General features: G+C 46.1%; 1 protein-coding gene across 2 annotated transcripts in view; it reads right to left on the reverse strand.

Moving 5' to 3' along the window:
- Positions 1 to 20593, reverse strand: part of dnajc4 (DnaJ (Hsp40) homolog, subfamily C, member 4) — a 274705-nt gene that overhangs the window by 154977 nt on the left and 99135 nt on the right. For both annotated transcript variants that reach the window (XM_072245531.1, XM_072245532.1), the window contains exon 4: positions 6649 to 6869. In XM_072245531.1, coding sequence (XP_072101632.1) covers positions 6649 to 6869 — 221 coding nt within the window. The remainder of the gene's footprint in view (positions 1 to 6648; positions 6870 to 20593) is intronic.

A 20593-nucleotide genomic window follows, 5' to 3' on the forward strand; every position in this document is an offset into this window, starting at 1 on the left:
TCCACTGTGAAGACTGATGCAAAATACGCATTCAGTTCCTCTGCCATCTCTGCATCTCTCAGTACAATATCTGCAGCGTCGTTTTGTATTGGTCCTATATCTACCCTCGACTCTCTTTTACCCTTTATATACTTAAAATTTTTTAGTATCTTCTTTGATATTAGTCGCCAGCTTCCCTTCACAATTCATCTTTTCCTTCCTAATGACTTTATTAGTTTCCTTCTGCAAGTTTTTAAAAGCTTCCCAATCCTCTATCTTCCCACTGGCTCTGGCTTCCTTGTATGCCCTCTCTTTTGCTTTTACTTTCACTCTGACTTCACTTGTCAGCCACTGTAGTGTCCTTCTTCCCTTTGAAAAATTCTTCTTATTTGGAATATACCTGTCTTGCACTTCCCTCATTTTTCACAGAAACTCCAGCCATTGCTGCTCTACTGTCCTTCCTGCAAATGTCCCTTTCCAGTCAACTTCTCATGCCATTGTAATTTCCTTAATTCCACTGAAATACCGACACATTGGATTTTATTTTTCCCTCTCAAATTTCAATGTGAACTCGATCATATTGTAATCACTGTACCCTATGGGTTCCTTAACCTTAAGCTCTCTTATCACCTCCAGATCATTGCACAACACCCAATCAAGCACAGCCGATCCCCTAGTGGGCTCAACAACAAGCTATTCTAAACAGCCATCTCGCAGACATTCTACAAATTCTCTCTCTTGAGGTCCAGTACTGACCTGGTTTTCCCAATCTGCTTTCATGTCAAAATCCCCAACGATTATCATGACATTTCTGACATGTCTTTTCTATCTCCTGCTGTAATTTATAATCCATATCCTGGCTGCTGTTTGGAGGCCTGTATACAACTGCGATTAGGGTCCTTTTACCCTTGCCATTTCTTAACTCAACACATAGAAACTCTACACCTTCCAATCTTATGTCATCTCCTTTGAATGATTTAATATTATTTCTTATACACAGAACCACACCACTCCTGCCTACTAACCTATCTTTCCTATACACTGTATATCCTTGGACATTCAGCTCCCAATGGCAGCCATCCTTTAGCCAAGTTTCAGAGATGGCCACAGCATCATATTTGCCAATATGTAGCTGAATTTCAAGATCGTCCATTTTATTCCTTATAGAAACATAGAAAACCTACAGCACAATACAGGCCCTTTGGCCCACAATGCTGTGCTGAACATGTAGTTACTTTAGAAATTACCTAGGGTTACCCTTAGCCCTCTATTTTTCTAAGCTCCATGTACTTACCCAGGAGTCCCTTAAAAGACGCCATCATATCCGCCTCCACCACCGTCGCTGGCAGCCCATTCCATGCACTCACCACTGTCTGCATAGAAAACTTATCCCTAACATCTCCACTCCACCTACTTCCAAGCACCTTAAAACTGTGCCCTCTCGTGTCAGCCATTTAAGTCCTGGGAAAAAGCCTCTGACTATCCACATGATCAATGCCCCGTGCATTGATCCGCAATCAATGACCAATCATGCTACGTGCATTCAAATAAAACACTTTCAGTCCAGTATTTCTTGCTTTCTGCTTTAACTGCACCACGCCTCTGTTGCCCTATAACTCATGCCACTGGCTGTGATTAAGCCTATTCTTTCTATAATCTCTGTTGCACACTATTTTTGATTTATTTCTGTTTTCCCTTTCTCAACTCTATTACTCCAGTTCCCATCCCCCTGCCAAATTAGCTTAAGCCCTCCCTAACAGCTCTATTAAATGTGACTTGTAGACATCGGGCCTCTATCCTCCAGTACCTGGCCCAGACTCGCAGACTTGACCTTCAGGCCTCTACCTCCGGACTTGCCAACACCGGTCTTCGAATTTCCCTCTGTAGTCTTTAACTTTTTTTAGGTACCTTTGGTTTCTGTCTTTTTTTAATCCATGTCAGCTTCCTCCCATATTCCCCACTGGATAGATTAGTGACAATCTTATCTAGCTGGTGGTCACGTTATTAAGTACACCTGCTCGTTAATGCAAATATCTAATCAGCCAATCATGTGGCAGCAACTCAATGTATAAAAGCACGCCGACATGGTCAAGAGGTTCAGTAGTTGTTCAGATCAAACTTCAGAGTGGGAAAGAGATGACTTGACCATGGAATGATTTTTGGTTCCAGACGGGGTGGTTTGAGTATCTCAGAAACTGCTGATCTTCGGGGATTTTCATGCACAACAGTCTCTAGAGTTTACAGAGGATGGTGCGAGAAACAAAAAAAAATCCAGTGAGTGGCAGGTTTGTGGGTGAAAATGCCTTGTTAATGAGAGAGGTCAGAGGTGAACGGCCAGACTAGTTCAAGTTGACAGGAAGGTGACAGTAACTCAAATAACCACTCGTTACAATAGCGGTGTGCAGAAGAGCATCTCTGAATGCACAACATGTCAAACCTTGAAGTGGATGGGCTACAGTAGCAGAAGACCATGAACATACACTCAGTGGCCACTTTATTAGGTACAGGAGGTACTAGTTTTGGTTACCTCCAAAGGTGAAATTTTGCGTGACTGATTCAAGGATTCAAAGTACATTTATTCTCAAAGAACGTACAAATTATAAAACTTCGAGGTTCGACTGCATCCAGGCAGCCATAAAGCAAGAAACCGGAAAGAATCTGACTTAAAAAAAAGACCAACTCCCAATGTGCAGAGAAAGGGGAAAAAAAAACACAAATCATGCAAACAGCAGAAGCAAGCAACAGCATTCTGAATTAAATTAAGTCCAGGGACCCAAATCCCCAGAGCAACCAGAGTGGGCCCAAAGCCTCAGTCTCGAGTTCATCATACAGTGGGGCACCTTTGCTCGCCTCTTCATCGTTTGCAGTGATAGCTTACCACAATTTACCACAGAAAAAGTGTTATTATTAAAGAACTTCATCGTATTTCTTGCCTCTTGGACTACCAGGGAGCTGTTGCTCGACTTCAATAGCGCCATCTCAAGCCCGAAGAGCATTTCCTCTTCATCCACCCTGCTGAACAACATTATGATCGAAAAGATCACGCTCAAGTCACCCCTTATCATCTACTGAAGCAAGGAGTTCCAATTTAAAGCTTGGGATTCCAAGCTGTTGTGATTTAGGGCGAAGGGTTTCAAACCAGTTTCATCTTAACAAAGCCCAATACGCAGCGCGCAGAGTCTGATGGGACAACTTGGTCAAGACGCAGATGTATTCCTGTGGTATAATGACCTATCTCATAGACGGCCACCTAAACAAACACGCAAGCACTTCTGGTCAGCGATGGATCACTGGAATTGCTTTCAGCTCAGCCATAAACGAGCCGGGGATATTTTGTTTTCCACGCCTGGTAATTATGCTATTAGTGGCCGGCCATTAGCATGGGAATCACTTAGTGCTGGAGAGGTTTCCATCTCTTCGGTCCCCACAAGAATGTAAACATTCACTGAAAATCCCCGTCTTCAGTAAAGGAGTGAAAGGACAGGTTAAAACAACAGCAAAGTGATCACGCTGGGCTTACGAAAACAGAACATAATGTAGTCAAGTTGGAACGGGCTCTGAGAGAGCACAAGCTGTGAGTCATTAAGTTTTGTGAAATATGCACTCAGTGGCCTGTACCTCCTGTACCTAAAAACGTGTGTATCTGTGGTCTTCGCTGTTGTGGCCCATCCACTTCAAGGTGCTTCATGGTGTACGTTCAGAGATGCTCTTCTGCACACCACTGTTGCATGGTTATCTGAGTTCTTGTCACCTTGAGCCACCCTGGCCATTCTCCTCTGACCTCTCTCGTTAACAAGGCGCTTTCGCCCAGACAACTGCCATTCTCTGGATTTTTTTTGTTTCTCGCACCATTCTCTGTAAACCCTACAGAATGTGTGAAAATCCCAGTGTCCGAGATACTCAAACCACCCCGTCTGACACCAGCAATCACTCCACTATCAAAGACACTTAGATCGCATTTCTTCCCCGTTCTGACGTCTGGTCGAAATATCCAACATCACCAAGGATTGAAAGGCTTGTCACGTGAAGAGCGTTTGACGGCTTTGGGCCAGTACTCACTGGAATTCATGAGAATGAGGGGTGACCTCATTGTAAACCATTGAATATTGAAAGGCCTCGATAGAGTGGATGTGGAGGGGATGTTTCCTATGGTGGGGCCAGGGAACTCGGTCTCAGAATAGAGGGGCGTACTTTTAGAACGGAGATGACGAGGAATTTCTTTAGTCCAAGAGTGGTGAGTCTGTGGAATTCGTTGCCACAGGCGGCTGTGGAGGCAAAATCATTGGTTATTTTTAAGGCAGAGGTTGACGGGGGGTACCTGACTACTCAGGGCAGGAAGGGATACAGGCAGAAGGCAGGAGATTGGGGGCTGAGATGGAAAATGGACCAGCCATGATGAAATGGCAGAGCAGACTCGATGGGCCGAATGGCCTAATTCTGCTCCTGTATCTTATGGTCTGAACGATAACTGAACGTCTTGACCACGTCCTTACAGTGCCAAGATTGCGATCAGGGTTCAAATTCTGCCGCTGCCCGACAGGAGTTTGTACCTTTTCCCTGTGACTGCGTGGGTTTCCTCCGGGTGCTCCGGTTTCCTCCCACATTCCAACGACGTACAGGTTAGGGTGAGTAAACTGTGGGTGTGCCATACTGGCACAGATTAAAGGATTAACTTTATCTGTCAGGTACATGGAGTGAAATGCATCGTTTGCACCAAGACAAACCAGCGAGGATTGCGTAGGGCAGCCCGCAAGTGTCGCTACGCTTCCGGCGCACGTCTGCAATTCACTAACCTTAACCGGTACGTCTTTGTAATGAGGGAGGAAAGCAGGGCACCTGGAGGGAACCCACGCAGTCACGAGGAGAGCGTACAAACTCCTTACAGGCAGCAGTGGGAACTGAACCCCGATGGGTGATGGCCGGGTGGCTCTGTAAAACTCTGCGCTAACCGCTACGCTACAGCGCCGCCCTTCCCGGTAGAGAAAATCGTGCACGTTCAAAATCCCGGAATGAGACTTGAACCCACAGTGTTGGAGGGGCAAGAGGGCTGGCTGAACCACAGGGACAGCGATGTCTCAGTGAGCAGAGGTTTGCACCCAAATCAGTGGCCACTTTATCAGGTATACTGCTATAACTGTCTGTGGCAATGAATGCCACAGATTCACCCTTCTCTGGATAAAGAAATTCTTCCTAATCACTGTTCTAAAGGGTTGTTGTTGTTCTTCTTCTTCTATTTCCGGCTGTTTAGATGCATCTAGGCGTATTACAGCCCTCCGCGGATGTATAATTAATTATAGAACTTCAAGGAACTCAAATTCTCGAATACAACCTAGTCTCGCGTATAAACTGAATAATAGACTCTTCAATCAGATGTTAATTCTCTTGATGGCCAAACAAAGATTTAATAGAAAACCAAAATAAATTTAAGCCAGACAGCCTCTTGAACAACATGCTTCCTTCAATTTTGTATCGATTACAGCTCAGCAAAACATGCTGGACTGTCTCTGGTCTACCACAGTCACATAATCCAGTAGGATGTTTTCCTATTCTCCTTAAATAATAATTTAGCCCACAATGCCCCAACCTAAGTCTTGTAAATTTCACCATATTGCTACAACTTAAAAGGTAGCAGTCTGAGACCTTTTTAACCAGTGGGTGACTAGAAAAATAATGCCTGCCCCTTAATTCATTTTTCCAATCCTCCTGCCACTTCTTTGCTATACCTTTTTTAATCCTACTTCTCAATTCTGCTCTGCCTAGGGGAACTCTAATTTCTACTTGCCTGCTCTGTAAGGAAGACTTTGCAATGCCATCCACAATTTCATTTCCCTCCACCCCAGCATGCCCAGATATCCATGAAAATCTAACTGCACAACCCATCTTCCCTACTCTAAACAGCACTTAGAGAATCTCAGTAACTATGTCAGGACGAGCTTTTGATTTACTCCCTTTTATAGACTCTAAGGGTTGGTCCCCTATTCAGAGGCTGTGTCCTCTGGTCCTAGACTCTCCCATCCTTCTTCAAACAGTTAAATTTTGACTTTAGAACCACTCAGTGGCTGCTTTATTAGGTACACCTGCTGGTTAATGCAACTATCTAATCAGCCGATCATGTGGTAGCAACTCAAAGCATAAAAGCATGCAGACATGGTCAAGAGGTTCAGTTGTTGCTCAGACCAAACATCAGAACGGGGGAAGAAATGTGATCTGAGTGACTTGGACCGTGGAATGATTGTTGGTGCCAGATGGGGTGGTTTGAGTATCTGCTGATCTCCTGGGATTTTCACGCACAACAGTCTCTGGGGTTTACAGAGGATGGTGCGAGAAACAAAAAACATCCAGTAAGCGGCGGCAGTTCTGTGGGCGAAAAAGCCCCGTTAATGAGAGAGAGGTCAGAGGACAGCCAGACTGGTTCAAATAGCCACTTGTTACAACAGTGGTGTGCAGAAGGGCATCTCTGTAGGCACAACACGTCAAATCTTCAAGTGGACGGGCTACAGCAGCAGAAGACCATGAGCATACGGAATACACTTTATTAGGTAGCTCCTATACCTGAGTGTAAGTGAGCTGATGTTAGGAGCCAAATAGTATATATTTCACCTGCCCTATCTATCTCCTGTCTCTCCCAGAGGATGGTGAAGTTTGAACCATGATAATTAGGCATCTTACCCGTAGCTTGAGGTTGGGTTGACATGGTAGAAGAAAGGGTCGTCCTTGCTGCTGTGCGCTCGCGGATCGAACGGTTCTCCAAAGGGGGCGCGCCGTTGCATCCTCAGCTTTGCGTCGTACTCCGCGCGACTGCTGAGCTTGCTCAGCACGCTGTACGCTTCGTTCAGCCGTACGAACTGGGCGTGCAGGTTGGGGTTGGACAGGTCGATGTCCGGATGGAGCTGCAAGGGGCGGGGTTGGGGGTGGGGGAGAGAGGATATTTCACACAATGAATTCAACACAGGAAGCCCCAAGAGATGCTAGAAATCCGAAATAAAAACAGCCAACTCAAGATTCAAGGTTGTTCACTGCCATTCTTCAGTACACGAGTGCAAAGGAGAACGAAGTGATTGTTACTCTGGATCTGATACAGAATTAAAAGCACAATAAGCATAACGAACACAATAATTATAAACATAAATGTAATCCTATGAGACTCTGTTACTTCCCGCCGAGCTATCAGGTGATCAAGACTTCCACCCATTAACCTGTCTCACCAACATATCAACATATATATGGAGGCTAGTGCTGGTATGGGGGGGGGGGGGGGCTACTTCACAGGACTGAAAGAAGCTACAGAAAGTTGTAAAGTTAATCAGCCCCATCCTGGGCACTAGCCTCCGTAGTATCAAGACATCCTCAGAAAGGCAACGTCCAATATATTAAGGACTCCGATCACCCAGGTTCTGCCCTCTTCCCATTGTTACCTAGAAACATAGAAAACTTACAGCACAATACACGCCCTTCGGCCCACAAAGCTGTGCCGAACATGTCCTTACCTTAGAAAAGACCTAGGGCTACCCATAACCCTTTATTTTTCTAAGCTCCCATGTACCTATCCAGGAGTCTCTTAAAAGACCCTATCATTTCCACCTCCACCACCGTCGCCGGCAGCCCATTCCACAGACTCACCACTCTCTGAGTAAAAAACTTACCCCTGACATCTCCTCTGTACCTGCTCCCCAGCACCTTAAAGCTGTGCCCTCTCATGCTAGCCATTTCAGCCCTGGGGAAAAAGCCTTTGACTCTCCACACGATCAATGCCTCTCATCATCTTGTACACCTCTATCAGGTCACCTCTCATCCTCTGTCACTCTAAGGAGAAAAGGCCGAGTTCACTCAACCTATTCTCGTAAGGCATGCTCCCCAATCCAGGCAACATCCTTGTAAGTCTCCTCTGCACCCTTTCCATGGTTTCTACATCCTTCCTGTACTGAGGCGACCAGAACTGAGCACAGTTCTCCAAGTGGGGTCTGACCAGGGTCCTGTATACCTGCAACATTACCTCTCGGCTCCAAAACTCAATCCCACCATCAGGGAGGAGGTAAAGAAACCTGAAGTGACACATTCAACGTTTCAGGAACAGCTTCTTCCCCTCTGCCATGCGATTTCTGAATAGACATTGAATCCGTGAACACTACCTGACTTTTTTTTGTATATTATTTCTGTTTTGCACTATCTTTAATCTAACTATTTAACAGACATATTTACTTTAATGGATTTACTTACTTATTGCTTTTCTTTCCATATTATTAACAAACTTCACCACACATGTCGGTGATAATAACCCTGGTTCTGATGGAGCTGACTAAGCTTACAACTCTCTGCAGCTTATTTTGATCCTGTGCAGTAGTCGCCCACCCCCTCCCAAGACCAGAAGGTGCTGCAGCCAGTTGGAATATTATCCACGGTATAGCTGTAGAAATTTGCATGCGTTTTAGGTGAAACACCAAATCGCCTTGTGATGATTTGGGCGGTTTTAACTACCGTTGTAGACATCCCCCCCACCCCCCCCCCAATCCACCAGATGTGCTGGGAGAGAGAAGTATGCTATATTGATCATTTTTTATAGAAAGCTAGAGGGAGTGTTTGACATCTAATCACAAAAAGGGATTATTAGGAGAAATGACCAAAATCTTGGTCAAAGATGTATGCTTTGCTGCAGGTTACAGCATCTGAGGCCTCCTGTGTGAACATAGTCATAGAAAAGTACAGCACAGGAACAGGCCCTTCGGCCCATCTAGTCCATGCCACAAAAAAAATATTTGAACTGCCTACTCCCATCAACCTGCACCGGGACCATAGGCCTCCATACCCCGACCATCCACGTACCTAACCAAACTTCCCTTAAATGTTGAAGTCGAGCTCGCATGCACCACTTGTGCTGGCAGCTCATTACACACTCTCACCACCCACTGAGTGAAGAATTTTACCCTCATGTCCCCCCCTTCTCACCTTTCAACCTTAACCCGTGACCTCCAGTTGTCATCCCACCAAACATCAGTGGAAAAACGTAAACACGAGGAATTCTGCAGATGCTGGAAATTCGAGCCACACACATCAAAGTTGCTGATGAACGCAGCAGGCCAGGCAGCATCTCTAGGAAGAGGTACAGTCGACGTTTCGGGCTGAGACCCTTTGTCAGGACTAACTGAAGGAAGAGTTAGTAAGAGATTTGAAAGTGGGAGGGGGAGGGGGAGGGGGAGATCCGAAATGATAGGAGAAGACAGGAGGGGGAGGGATGGAGCCAAGAGCTGGACAGGTGATTGGCAAAAGGGATATGAGAGGATCATGGGACAGGAGGCCCAGGGAGAAGGAAAAGGGGGGCAGGGGAACCCAGAGGATGGGCAAGGGGTATAGTCAGAGGGACAGAGGGAGAAAAAGGAGAGAGAGAGAAGGAATGTGTGTATATAAATAAATAACGGATGGGGCACGAGGGGGAGGTGGGGCATAGGCGGAAGTTAGAGAAGTCAATGTTCATGCCATCAGGTTGGAGGCTACCCAGACGGAATATAAGGTGTTGTTTGTCCAACCTGAGCGTGGCTTAATATTTATATACACACATTCTTCCTCTCTCCTTTTTCTCCCTCTGTCCCTCTGACTATACCCCTTGCCCATCCTCTGGGTTTTTCCCCCCTCCCCCTTTTCCTTCTCCCTGGGCCTCCTGTCCCATGATCCTCTCATATCCCTTTTGCTAATCACCTGTCCAGCTCTTGGCTCCATCCCTCCCCCTCCTGTCTTCTCCCATCATTTTGGATCTCGCCCTCCCCCTCCCACTTTCAAATCTCTTACTAGCTCTTCCTTCAGTTAGTCCTGATGAAGAGTCTCGGCCTGAAACGTTGACTGTACCTCTTCCTAGAGATGCTGCGTTCACCAGCAACTTTGATATGTGTTGCATCAGTGGAAAAAGCCTGTCTGCATTTACCCTATCTATACCCCTCATAATTTTGTATACCTCTGCCAAATCTTCTCTCAATCTTCTACATTCTAAAAAAGACAGTCCTAACCAATTCAGTCTTTCTTTATAACTCAGGTCCTCCAGATTTGGCCATTTTCTCTGCACTATTTCAAACTTGTTTACATTTTTCCTGTAGGTAGGTGACCAAAACGGCACACAATGCTCCAAGTTAGGCCTCTCCAGCGTCTTGTACAACATCTGCGAAGAGATTAGGACAGCGAGGCAAACCTTCCAGACAGCGAGAGAGCTGCAGCATTTGAAGGCATCAGTCACAATGGCAGTCTGAGACAAACCAGGAGGCCAGAATTGGAGAAGCACCAATAGCTCAGAGGTCTGTAGACTGGAGGAGGTTGCAAAGATAAGGATAAGACTATGGTAAGCAAAAGAAATTTTTTAGCATTGAATATTGTAACAGCAAGCACAGGCTGGTCGTTTCTACAACAGAGTACGGCACCAATCTGCAAGTGCTCAATATCTCTCAGTCCTCAAATTAAAATTCCTTCTTATTTACACACAGTTGGAGCCCTCACACAATGACTGACACAACATTAAATCCAAAAAAAACTTATCCGTCACATCAATCACTCCATTGCTGGCTCATAAACATTATGTTCAATACTTAATATGTCAAAACAATGGAAACGCTTCTTTCCCGTTTGTACGTACCAGCTGCAAAAATTTCCTAAAATGCAGAAGGTTATTGGTGCCTCACTGAACCCCTGAGGGATGGAAAGCAAAACTGCGCCCCAGCCAAAATCCAGTAAGCATTCTGGCACACCGGAGGACAGCAAGCTGCTCGGAAGGAGCTGGATCTTATTTTGCCGGGTTCGACAGTGGATCTGCATTGTGCAAGTTCAGCCAGCAATACTAACCTACTTAACACACAGCCAAAGACTGATCATAAGACGATAAGGCATAGGAGCAGAATTAGGCCACTCAGCCCATCGAGTCCGCTCCATTCCATCACGTCTGTTTCAATACCCCCTCAACCCCATTCGCCCGCCTTTTCCCCGTAACCTTTGACACCCCTGCTAACCAAGAACCTATCAACTTCTGCTTTAAATACATCCAATGACTTCGCATCCACAGCCATCTGTGGCAATGAATTCCACAGATTCACCACCCTCTGGCTAAAGAAATCCCTTCTCATCTCTTTTCTAAATGGACAGTCCTCTATTCTGGCAATGTGCTCTCTGTCCTAGACTCGCCCACCACACGAATCATCTTCTCCATGCCCACTACCTAGGCCTATCAATATTCAGTAACTTATAGTGAGGTCTCCCCTCAGTCTTCTAAACTCCAGCGAGTATAGGGTCAGAGCCATCAAATGCCTCTCAAACATCAATCCTTTCATTCCCGGAATCGTTCTCGTGAACCTTCTCTGGATCCTCTCCAATGCCAGCACAACTCTTCTTAGATAAGGAGCACAAAACGGCCCACCAAGTGTGGATTGGCCAAGGCCTTATAACGCCTCTCTGCTTACATCCTAATTACTACCATCAGGGAGGAGGTACAGGAGCCTGAAGACCCACACTTAGACTTTCATTAACAGCTTCTCCCCCTCCACGGTCAGTCTGCTGAAGAGTCCATGAACCCAGGAACACTGTTTTTTAACACATATTTCTTATTATAATTAATGGATAGGTAGATAGATACTTTACTGATCCCAAAGGAAATTGCAGTGTTTCAGTAACATTACAAGTGCACAGATATACAAATATTAGAAGAGAAGTAAGAAAGAATAAAAAATAAGTTAGCTCAAACAGTCTAACGTGGGGGGGGGGGGGGGTTCACCATTTCCCAGGCTATAGGTTGACTCATTATAGAGCCTATTGGCCAAGTGTAGGAACGACCGCTTTGGAGCAGCGCAGTTGTCTCAGTCTGTCACTAAAAGTGCTCCTCTGTTCGGCCAAGGTGGCATGCAGAGGGTGAGAAACGTTGTCTAGAATTGCCAGGATTTCCCGTAGGGTCCTTTGTTCTACCACAGCCTCCAGTGTGTCCAGTCTGACTCCTTTCTAATCAGTTTATCGAGCCTGTTGGCATCACCCGCGTTGATGCCATTGCCCCAGCACACCACCACATAAAAGATTGTACTGGCGACAACAGACTGGTAGAACATGTGAAGGAGAGGCCTGCACACTCCAGAGGGCCTCAGTCTCCTCAGGAAGTACAGGCGACTCTGGCCCTTTTTGTACACAGCCTCTGTGTTGGTGCTCCCCTCAAGTCTTCCTAAAGTCCATTACTATTTCCTTTGTCTTACTGATGCTGAGTTGCAGATGATTCAGCTTGTACCATTTGACAAAGTCCTCCACCAGGGCCCTGTATTCATCTTCCCGTTTCCCCTTTATACACCCAACTATTGCTGAGTCATCAGATAATTGCTGCAGACGACATGACTCAGTGTTGTATCTAAAGTCCGAGGTACACAGGGTAAACAGGAAGGGAGCCAGTACAGCCCCCGGTGGGGCCCCAGTGCTGCTTGTAGCTATGTCTGACACACAGCTCTGAAGCTGCACAAACTTAGTCTATTATCCAGGATTAAACGGAAGTGTCAACCTGCATTGAACGGAGCAGATTTTCCACATCCTTTCTATAATGCATGCACTGGAGGTTTTTGAAACCATCCCGAATTCTCCAGCTTCATTGACTGTGAAGGAGCATGGGTTCCCAAAAATCAGCGAGGACCTTGCAGTCTTTCCTCCTTTGAGATTCAGATTTATTCCTCACATGCACGCCAGAACATGCAGTCAAATGCGTCGTCTAACAACCATCCACGACCTGGGCTGACAAGTGTCACCTCACGTTCTAGCACACCCACAGGGCTTGGCGGAACAATGCAGCGCTCGACCAGAATCGGGTTTACTATCACTGACGTTACCGCAGGCGTTGTTACGGTTTGCACCCGACCGCGCCAGCCTCCGTCCGGGGGTGTAGACGCTCCGACCCTCCGGGGCGTGGCTAACTGGCGTAGTCCCTTTAAAGATTCGGGCCCGCTCCGCTAATTGGCAGCCACGTTTCGGCACCAAGATCTGGATATTTAAAGAGCACCTCAACTGAGGCTCGGCACTCCGTCGCCAGCTCGACTTCGGTTCAGTCTGCGACTGCGTTCAGGATTTCTATCTCATCGGGATTCTCGTCTGGTCTCGTCTAGCATCTAGTCAAGGACCCTGTCCTCGTCTCAGTCTCAGAATTGTGTCTCAATCCTAGTCTCGGATACTGGGTCCTGGGTCCTGACCATCCTCACCTAGGCCTCTCGTCACAACAGCACTGTTCAATGCATAAAATATACCATAAATTACAACAAGAAATATATATATAAAGTAAGTAGTGCAAAAGTAGTGAGGTAGTGTTCATAGGTTCATTGTCTGTTCCGACATCTGGTGGTAGAGGGGAAAAAGCTTTTCCTAAAACACTGGGTATGTATCGTCGGGCTCCTGTACCTCCCCTCTGACGGTAGTTATGAGAAAAGGAACAGCCAGGACCCTGAAGACACAACAAACAACAAAATAACAACAGCAAAACAAGTCCCTTTACCCCTCCCTTCAAGCATACACCTGACTGCCTCACCGTCTGGTATGGCGGTGGGGGGTGGTGTGGTGGGGGCTACTGCACAGGATTGAAGTAAGCTGCAGAGAGTTGTAAACTCAGTCAGCTCCATCATGGGCACCAGCCTCCGTAGTGTCCAGGAATCTTCAAGGAGCGGTGCCTCAGAAGGGCAGCGTCCATCATTAAAGACCCCCATCACCCAGGACATGCCCTCTTCTCATTGCTACCGTCAGGTAGGAGGTACAGAAGCCTGAAGACACACACTCAACGATTCAGGAACAGCTTCTTCCCCTCTGCCATCCGATTTCTGAATGGACATTGAATCCATGAACACTACCTCACTACTTTTTTATTTCTATTTTTGCACTATTTAGTTAACTATACAGACACACACACACACATATACACTTTCCATAATTCACAGCTTTTTTTCTCTATTATTATGTACTCCTGCCGCAAAGTCAGCAAATTTCACAACATTTGCCAATGATATTAAACCCGATACGGATTCTGATTCTGATAGACTCGAATCTCTGCCTCCATCTCAGTCTCCTCCACACACAGAACTTGAAATAGAATTGACTCAAGAGGTGGCAGAGGCGGAAATCTGGAGCAAAAAAAAATCAAACTGCTGGGGGAACTCGGCGGGTCAAGGAACCAAACTGGAAGTGCTGATTGTTCAAGATTCAAAAATAATTATTGTTGTTTTCAGCACACGAGTGTAAAGGGGAACAAAATGTTTGTTCCTCGGAATCCAATGCGGCATGGAAAAAGTAACCCAATAAACTCAAGAACACAGTAAATATAAAAAGGTATTAGAAGAGAATTACTGGGACTGAAGGACCTGAGTTACTTTAGGACTTTATTCCCTGGAGTGTAGGAGAATGAACCATAGAACACTACAGCACAGAAAACAGGCCACTCAGCCCTTCTAGTCTGTGCTGAAACTTAATTCCGCTAGTCCCATTGAGCTGCACCCAGTCTATAACCCTCCAGCCCTCTCCCATCCATGTATCTATCCAATTTATTCTTAAAACTTAAGAGTGAGCCCACATTTACCACGTCAGATGGCAGCTCGTTCCACACTCCCACCACTCTCTGAGTGAAGAAGTTCCCCCTAAACCTTTCCCCTTTCACCCTAAAGCCATGTCCTCTCGTATTTATCTCTCCTAATCCAAGTGGAAAGAGCCTACTCGCATTTATTCTGTCTATACCCCTCAGAATTTTGTAAACCTCTATCAAATCTCCCCTCATTCTTCTACGCTCCAAGGAATAAAGTTCTAACCTGTTCAACCTTTTCCTGTAACTCAGCTCCTGAAGACCCGGCAGCATCCTAGTAAATCTTCTCTGCACTCTTTCAATCTTACTGATATCCTTCCTATAGTTAGGAAGAGAATGAGGGGAGATTTGTTAGAGGTACAGTGCTGTGCAAAAGTCTAATGCATATATATATATATATATATATATATATATATATATATATACATATATGCGTGTGAGAGATGATAAACCTGATTCTGATATGGGTCTCTATTGTGGACTGAGAGTGGGAAGGGGGCAGGAAGAGGGGAATCGTGGTTAGGAAAAGGGGAAAGGACAGGGAAGGGAAGCACCAGAGAGACAATTTGTAATGACCAATGAACCAAATGGCCTAGCCTGGTGTCTCAGGGCTGGGTGTGTCTACCTACCGTATGGGCGCCCATACTGTAAAGTGCCATGCTCACCACTACACTACCATGCAGCAGGATGCTGGGGAGACCAGTACCCATGATGGAGCTGACTAATTTTACAACTCTCTGCAGCTTACTTCGATCCTGTGCAGTCGCCGCCGCCCCCTCCCCCATACCAGACGGTGACGCAGCCAGCTTGGATGCTCTCACAGAACATGTGTAGAGACCTGCGGGTGTCTTTGGTGACGTAGTCTGTACTTTCTCCCCTTGACCACGTGGGTTTCGTCCGGGTGCTCTGGTTTCCTCCCACGTTCCAAAGAGAACGGGTCAGGGTTAGTAAGTTGTGGGCCTGTTAAGTTAGCACCGGAAGCCAGGCGACTTCCTCGGTGATCTGGTTCGACGCAAACGAAGCATCTCACATTTCGAAGTTTCGATGTGACAAGTAAAGCTAATCATTGTTCATATTTCATTTATTTAGAGATACGGCACATTAACAGGCCTTTTCCGGCCCAACGAGCCCACGCCATCAAGTCACACCCATGTGACCAAGTAACCCTTTAATCCACACGACTTCAGCGTGTGGGAGGAAAGCAGAGCACGCAGAGGAAACCTGCTTAGTCACGCAATAGTGGCAGGAATTGAACGCAGAGCGCTGGGGATGTAACAGCGTCCCAATCGACAACCAGCAGGACTTCTTTTCTTCTTTTTCAGATTACTCTGCTAACTTCAAAGTTCAAAGTAAATTTTATTATCAGAGTACACACATGTCACCACATACAACCCTGAGATTCATTTTCCTGCGGGCATACTCAGCAAATCTATAGAATAGTAACTGAAAACGGGATCAATGAAAGATCAACCGGAGTGCAGAAGACAACGAACTGGGCAAATCAAATATAAATAAATAGCAGTAATCAGAATCAGGTTTATTATCACCGGCATGCAACAAGAAATTTGTTAACTTAGCAGTAGCAGTTCAATGCAATACATAATATAGGAAAAAAAACAAAATAAATAATAATAATAAACATTAAATAAATAAGTAAATCAATTACAGTATACATATATTGAATAAATTAAAAGTCATGCAAAAAACAGAAATATTATAAGACCATAAGATATAGGAGCAGAAAAAGGCCATTCAGCCCATCGAGTCTGCTCCGCCATTCATTCATGGCTAATCCAATTCTTCCAGTCATCCCCACTCCCCTGCCTTCTCCCCATACCCTTTGATGCCCCGGCTAATCAAGAACCTATCTATCTCTGCCTTAATATACCCAATGACTTGGCCCCCACGGCTGCTCGTGCCAACAAATTCCACAGATTTACCACCCTCTGACTAAAGTAATTTCTTCACATCTCTGTTCTAAATGGAATTCCTTCAATCCTGAAGTCGTGCCCTCTTGACCGAGATATATTAGTATATATTAAAAAAGTGAGGTAGTGTCCAAGGGTTCAATGTCCATTTAGGAATCGGATGGCAGAGGGGAAGAAGCTGTTCCTGAATCGCTGAGTGTGTGCCTTCAGGCTCCTGTACCTCCTACCTGATGGTAACAGTGAGAAAAGGGCATGCCCTGGGTACTGGAGGCTCTTAATAATGGACGCAGCCTTTCTGAGACACCGCTCCTGAAGATGTCCTGGGTACTTTGTAGGCTAGTACCCAAGATGGATAATGAAACAAGAGATAATGAGATAAAGAGTCCTTAAAGTGAGATCACTTGTTGTGGAAAGATTTCAAGAGATGAGTGTAGTTATCCTCTTTTGTTGAGGGGTAGTAACTGTTCCTGAACCTGGTGGTGCGGGTCCTGAGGCTCCTGTACCTTCTACCTGATGCCAGCAGCGAGAAGAAGAGAGCATGGCCTGGGTGGTGGGGATCTCTGATGATGGATGCTGCTTTCCTACAACAGTGTTTCATGTAGATGTGCTCAATGGTTGGGAGGGCTTTAGTCGTGATGGACTGGGCTGAATTCACTACCTTCTGTCGGATTTTCCGCTCAAAGGCACTGGTGTTCCCATGCCAAGCTGCAATGCAGCCAGTCAATACACTCTCCATCGAAGTTTGTGAAAGTTTTTAATGAAATAGAGGAAGAAGAGGTGCTGTTGTGCTTTCTTTGCAATTACGTATATATGATGGGCGTAGGACAGGCCCCTCTGAGATAGTGACACCCAGGAATTTAAAGTTACTGTCCCTTGAAATCACTCTGGGACATCGTTTTTCATTTTTCCAGGGCACTCATGCAGACCGGAGCAAATGATTGTTATTCAGCATCTGCTATTTGCGTAATTTATTCAGGTGCGGGAGCTGGGACCAATCTCCCCGTCTGCTAACGATCCAATCAAGTGTATTTAACAATGTGCTGGGGACTAATCTGGGGCTGCATCTCTGGAACATAATCACAGTCACCATCTGATTTCACTGTTTGGGTGGATCAAAAGGGCTCTGATAAAAGATATTGTGAAATGTTCATTTCAAAGTCACGGGCGGGCAAAACAGAAAGAGACTCCCCTGCGTACATGCATCTGGGTGGAATCTCTCAAGTGCTGTGGGGAGGACCGATGGGAGTGGGACTGTTTCGTCCCACTCCTATCAGGGAGGAGGTTACCTGGCATCCACACCAGGACCACCAGACTCAGAAATAGTTACCTTGCCCAAGCAGTAAGGCTGATCAACAGCTCCACAAACGCCCCCCCCAACCACCACTACTTTACCATTTCCTGTCAGCATCATCTTATATACAGACACTTCTGTACCCAGTATCACTTTATGTACAATACCATCAATCAATCTATGTATATAAACTATCTTACGCATTTATATTTATTGTGTTGTTTATTGTTTTTTTTACTGGGCTGCATCGTATCTGGAGTAACATAACTTTGCTCTCCATTGCACTTGTGTACTGGAAAAGACTTTAAACAATCTCAAACTGGAAAGATGTTCTTTATTTTAATTCCACATTCCATTCCCATTCTGACATGTCTATCCACGGCCTCCTCTACTGTAAAGATGAAGCCACACTCAGGTTGGAGGAACAACACCTTATATTCCGTCTGGGTAGCCTCGAACCTGATGGCATGAACATAGACTTCTCTAACTTCCGCTAATGCCCCACCTCCCCCTCGTACCCCATCCATTATTTATTTATATACACACATTCTTTCTCTCTCTCTCCTTTTTCTCCCTCTGTCCCCCTCATCCTCTGGGTTTTTCTCCCCCCCTCCCCCTTTTCCTTCTCCCTGGGCCTCCTGTCCCATGGTCCTCTCATATCCCTTCTGCCAATCACCTGTCCAGCTCGGCTCCATCCCTCCCCCTCCTGTCTTCTCCTATCATTTCGGATCTCCCCTTCCCTCTCCCACTTTCAAATCTCTTACTAGCTCTTCCTTCAGTTAGTCCTGATGAAGGGTCTCGGCCCAAAACGTCGACTGTACCTCCTCCTAGAGATGCTGCCTGGCCTGCTGCGTTCACCAGCAACTTTGATGTGTGTTGCTTGAATTTCCAGCACCTGCAGAATTCCTCGTGTTTACGTTCTTTATTTCTTTACTGATTGATTGATTGAGACACAGCACGGAATCGGGCCTTCGAGCCGCGCCGCACAGCAATCCCCTGACTTAACGCCAGCCTGATCACGGGACGATTTACAATGACCAAACGGTACGTCTCCGGACTGTGGGAGGAAACCCACGCGGTCACGGTGAGAGAGCGTACGGGCAGCGGCGGGAACTGAACCCCGCGGCCGCGGGTACCATCGCGCTGACCACCGCTACTTGTGGGGGGGTGAGACGATGCGAAGAGCAAACCCACCCACAAGGGCATAATTTTTCTCTCCTGATTTCTGCGCAATAGTAATAACCTTGGCTGATTGTGACAGCGGCACTATTAAATCCCTAGGTCTCCATCAGACACAGTGTCTTCCCGATACACACCAGACGAAGTAATCTAAGGCTGGGTGTACTTTGCTGCCTTGCAGGTCCCTATTTGTCTAATATGGGAAAACAAATATATTAATTCACACAGAGGCAACAGCCGGTTATCTCCTGGAATACTTCAAATCGCCCGAGGGATTTGAAGTGAATTCCAGAGATTTTTAATTCCCTCCCCCACTCCCCTACAAAATCGGCCTTTGTTTTTTAATCTGATTTTTCGGGCAGAGCGGAGTGTGGATTTTGAGATAACAACTCCGATTTGTAGAGCATTGGGGCTCTTGGAATTACTGAAGAAAATGTGACAGTAAACCAGGTGAGGAGATAGCAGATCAACTCGGCCAAAAAGAGAACATTTCCAAGGGCTATTGCAAACAAGAGAGTTATTTATTTTTATACACACATTCTTTCTCTCACTCTCCTTTTTCTCCCTCTGTCCCTCTGACTATACCCCTTGCCCATCCTCTGGGTTCCCCCCCCAACTTGTCTTTCTCCCCGGACCTCCGGTCCCATGATCCTCTCATATCCCCTTTGCCAATCACCTGTCCAGCTCTTGGCCCTATCCCTCCCCCTCCTGTCTTCTCCTATCATTTTGGATCTCCCTCTCCCCCTCCCACTTTCAAATCTCTTACTCACTCTTCCTTCAGTTAGTCCTGACGAAGGGTCTCGGCCTGAAACGTCAACTGTACCTCTTCCTAGAGATGCTGCCTGGCCTGCTGCGTTCACCAGCAACTTTGATGTGTGTTGCTTGAATTTCCAGCATCTGCAGAATTCCTGTTGTTTGAGAAACTGCAAACTGCTGATGCTGGAAATCCAAAGCAACACACGCAGAATGCTGGAGGAACTCAGCAGGCCAGGCAGCATCTGTGGAGAAGAGTACACGGTCGACGTTTCCGGCCGAGACCCTTCATCAGGAGTGGGCTATTTTAGGCACAGAGCAGTTTAGCTAATTTTTTTAAATGACCTGGATGGGATGGGTTAGTAAACTTGCTGATGACACAGAGGTTGGGGGTGTTGTGGATAGTGTGGGGGGCTGTCAGAGGTTACAGTGGGACATCGATAGGTTGCAAAACTGGGCTGAGAAGTGGCAGATGGAGTTCAACCCAGATAAGTGCGAGGTGGTTCATCTTGGTAGGTCAAATATGATGGCAGAATATGGTAAGACTCTTGGCAATGTGGAGGATCAGAAGGATCTTGGGGTCCAAGTCCATAGGACACTCAAAGCTGCTGCACAGGTTGACTCTGTAGTTAAGAAATCATATAGTGCATTGGCTTTCATCAACCATGGGATTGAGTTTAGGAGCCGAGAGGTAATGTTACAGCTATATAGGACCCTGGTCAGACCCCACTTGGAGTACTCACTACAGGAAGGATGTGGTAACTATAGAAAGGGTGCAGAGGAGATTTACAAGGATGTTGCCTGGATTGGGGAGCATGCCTTATGAAAATAGGTTGAGTGAACTTGGCCCTTTCTCCTTGGAGCGACGGAGGATGAGAGGTGACCTGATAGAGGTGTATAAGATGATGAGAG

This window comes from Mobula birostris, chromosome 28 (genome assembly GCF_030028105.1).
Source record: "Mobula birostris isolate sMobBir1 chromosome 28, sMobBir1.hap1, whole genome shotgun sequence".
NCBI lineage: Eukaryota > Metazoa > Chordata > Chondrichthyes > Myliobatiformes > Myliobatidae > Mobula > Mobula birostris.